The 2,414-nt window shown below is 38.7% G+C and overlaps 1 protein-coding gene across 1 annotated transcript; it reads left to right on the top strand.

Moving 5' to 3' along the window:
• The first annotated feature begins 435 nt into the window (after positions 1 to 435).
• Positions 436 to 1,784, top strand: LOC104952541 (calpain-9-like). The gene is made up of 3 exons (XM_010779377.1): positions 436 to 658; positions 1,547 to 1,583; positions 1,683 to 1,784. The coding sequence occupies exons 1-3, from the start codon at positions 531 to 533 to the stop codon at positions 1,782 to 1,784; spliced, it is 267 nt and encodes an 88-aa protein (XP_010777679.1). The 5' UTR covers positions 436 to 530.
• The last annotated feature ends 630 nt before the right edge of the window (positions 1,785 to 2,414 follow it).

The raw sequence follows: 2,414 nt of genomic DNA, 5'->3' as shown, positions 1-2,414 counted from the left end.
TATCAGGACTCAGAGAGACACAAGGAGAGTTGGAGCTTTGATGTCAAACACTGATATTTATTTACAAGTATCGTCCTGAGAAATTCACATCACAAGTCACACAGCCAGAGATTCTGACTGCCCTGGTGGGTTGCCATGTCAAATCTGCCGCGCCTCTCTCTCGATAGACCTTTTAACTAGTTCAGAGAGAGTAAACAACATATTTGGGGAGATAGACTAAACAGCTGGCCCGATAACTGGTTTATCAAGATAGCTGGAGCCTCCCATTCCTTAGGGATACAAGCCAGGGTTGGTCGTAAATGTCAACACACAGAAAAGGTTAAATATCTCGGCGTAAAGACAGAATTATTCCCTCACAATTTGTGTGTACTAATATCTGAACGTAAGTTTCACCCAGCTCATTCAGTGCAGTTTAAAGCAGATACTGACTCTTCTCTCTCTGCGTTCAGGCTCCAGACGACCAGGACCAGGCGGGGAAAGACTTCTTCCGCTACCACCCCTCCAAGGTTCGCAGCAAGACCTACGTCAACATGCGGGAGATCTCCGAGCGCTTCACTCTGCCTCCGGGGAAATATCTGCTGGTTCCTACGACCTTCCAGCCGCACCACGAGGCCGACTTCATCATCAGGATCTTCTCCGAGAAGAAGGCCGGGACTCTGTGAGTGTTGCATCAGTGAAGGACTCAATGCTGTTTACTTTACAATGTGTAAAATGCAAAAAGAGTTATCAGAATCAGAAACAGGTTTATCACCAGGTAGGTTGACACGTACGAGGAATTTGACTTGATGTATTATACCATACTATAATGTGTAATATCACAGAGCATTTAAGATAATTGACCCTTTAAGACATTTTATGCAACATCTTGACACAATTATCTGTAAAAACGTAACGATAATTCTAATTAATAACACCGTAAAGATATAATATTGAACATTTCCGCACAAATATGTGTAAAAATGCAAAGAGAATAAAAGATAATTGCGCTTAAAGATATAATATATTACAACTACATTATTATGTGTTAAAACGCAAAGAGTATTTAAAATAATGGACTTTTTAAAGATATTTTATGTAACATTTTGGTTTCGCTATGTGTAAAAATACAAGGAGAATTTTAAAGAATGACCCCTAAAAGATATAATATGTATGATACGTGACATTTCTGCACTAATGTGTAAAAACGGGTGGGAAACACCAAGATCATAACTTCATTAAGGATACTTTTGTCCACATTTTATTTCTTATGCTTAATATTTATTAGATTTTCATTTGTATTTAATAGAACCCCTATTTTCACTCTCACCCTGTTGCTGCTTAAACTCCTGAATTTCCACACGGGATTAATAAAGGTCTGTTTTATCTTATCTTATTAAATAATCGATGTGGGTTTAAAGCATTTTACAAGTTCCCACAGAAGCTTCAGGGTTTTGTTCAATGACAGATATGAGTTTCTTCACCCAGTAGTTTGTTAAAAATGACAAACAATCTTTCTGCAATCCCTTAAAACTGAATGTCCATCTCATCTTCTGTTTCTGTCCTGCAGGGAGATGGGGAGCACTGTCGATGCTGACCTGCCAGATGTGAGTGTTTCACCCAGGATTCAATATGAAACATTATCTATTACCTCATCATCCTGTGTTGTTGTTCTGATGCCGTGTTGTTGTTGTTGTTCTCTCCAGCCGCCCATGCCCTCTGAACCTGACGAGGAGACGGACGAGGAGAAAGGCCTGAGACGACTGTTCGAAGCGCTGGCTGGAGATGTGAGGAAACACGAGCGTTAGACACGTTTTTATATGTATTCCCCAACCCATCAGAGACTCTTACAAATACTTTGTTACTGTACTTAAGTACATGTTTCTGGTATCAGTACTTTACTCCACTACTTATTTTTCAGACTTTTTACTTTGACTTCTTAAATATAAAAAAATACCTGTACTTTCTACTTCTTACATTTTGAACACAAATACCTGTACTTTCTACTTCTTACATTTTCCAAATACCTGTACTTTCTACTTCTTACATTTGAACCAAAACCTGTACTTTCTACTTCTTACATGTTGAACACCTGTACTTTCTACTTCTTACATTTTGAACCCAAATACCTGTACTTTCTACTTCTTACATGTTGAACACAAACACCTGTACTTTCTACTTCTCACATTTTCCAAACAGGCTGGTTCCTTTAGTCTGAATGTGTGTTTGGTGGCGTGATCATTATTATTTAGAGTCATTGCGTGCCTATTGATTTGAACACGATCCGTGTATCCATCATTTCCTGGTCTTCTCTAAAGAAGAGGGACCAATGAAAACGTTGTCATGTTGCCGTTGGTCACCATGGAAACATTCATTAGCTAACAATGACATTATTGTTCTATTAATATAAAGGGAGCTCAGGTACTCTTTAAAACAGC

This window comes from Notothenia coriiceps, unplaced genomic scaffold (genome assembly GCF_000735185.1).
Source record: "Notothenia coriiceps isolate Sejong01 unplaced genomic scaffold, NC01 NC01_scaffold00020141, whole genome shotgun sequence".
Classification (NCBI taxonomy): domain Eukaryota; kingdom Metazoa; phylum Chordata; class Actinopteri; order Perciformes; family Nototheniidae; genus Notothenia; species Notothenia coriiceps.
This window is presented reverse-complemented; position numbering and strand designations above follow the sequence as displayed.

Bases quoted from the DNA above. Each gene is read 5' to 3' on its own strand.
- LOC104952541 (XM_010779377.1), top strand. From the start codon at position 531: ATGCGGGAGATCTCCGAGCGCTTCACTCTGCCTCCGGGGAAATATCTG. The intron at 659-1,546 runs GTGAGTGTTGCA...TCTGTCCTGCAG, and splicing joins GAGAAGAAGGCCGGGACTCT to GGAGATGGGGAGCACTGTCG. The intron at 1,584-1,682 runs GTGAGTGTTTCA...TGTTCTCTCCAG, and splicing joins TCGATGCTGACCTGCCAGAT to CCGCCCATGCCCTCTGAACC.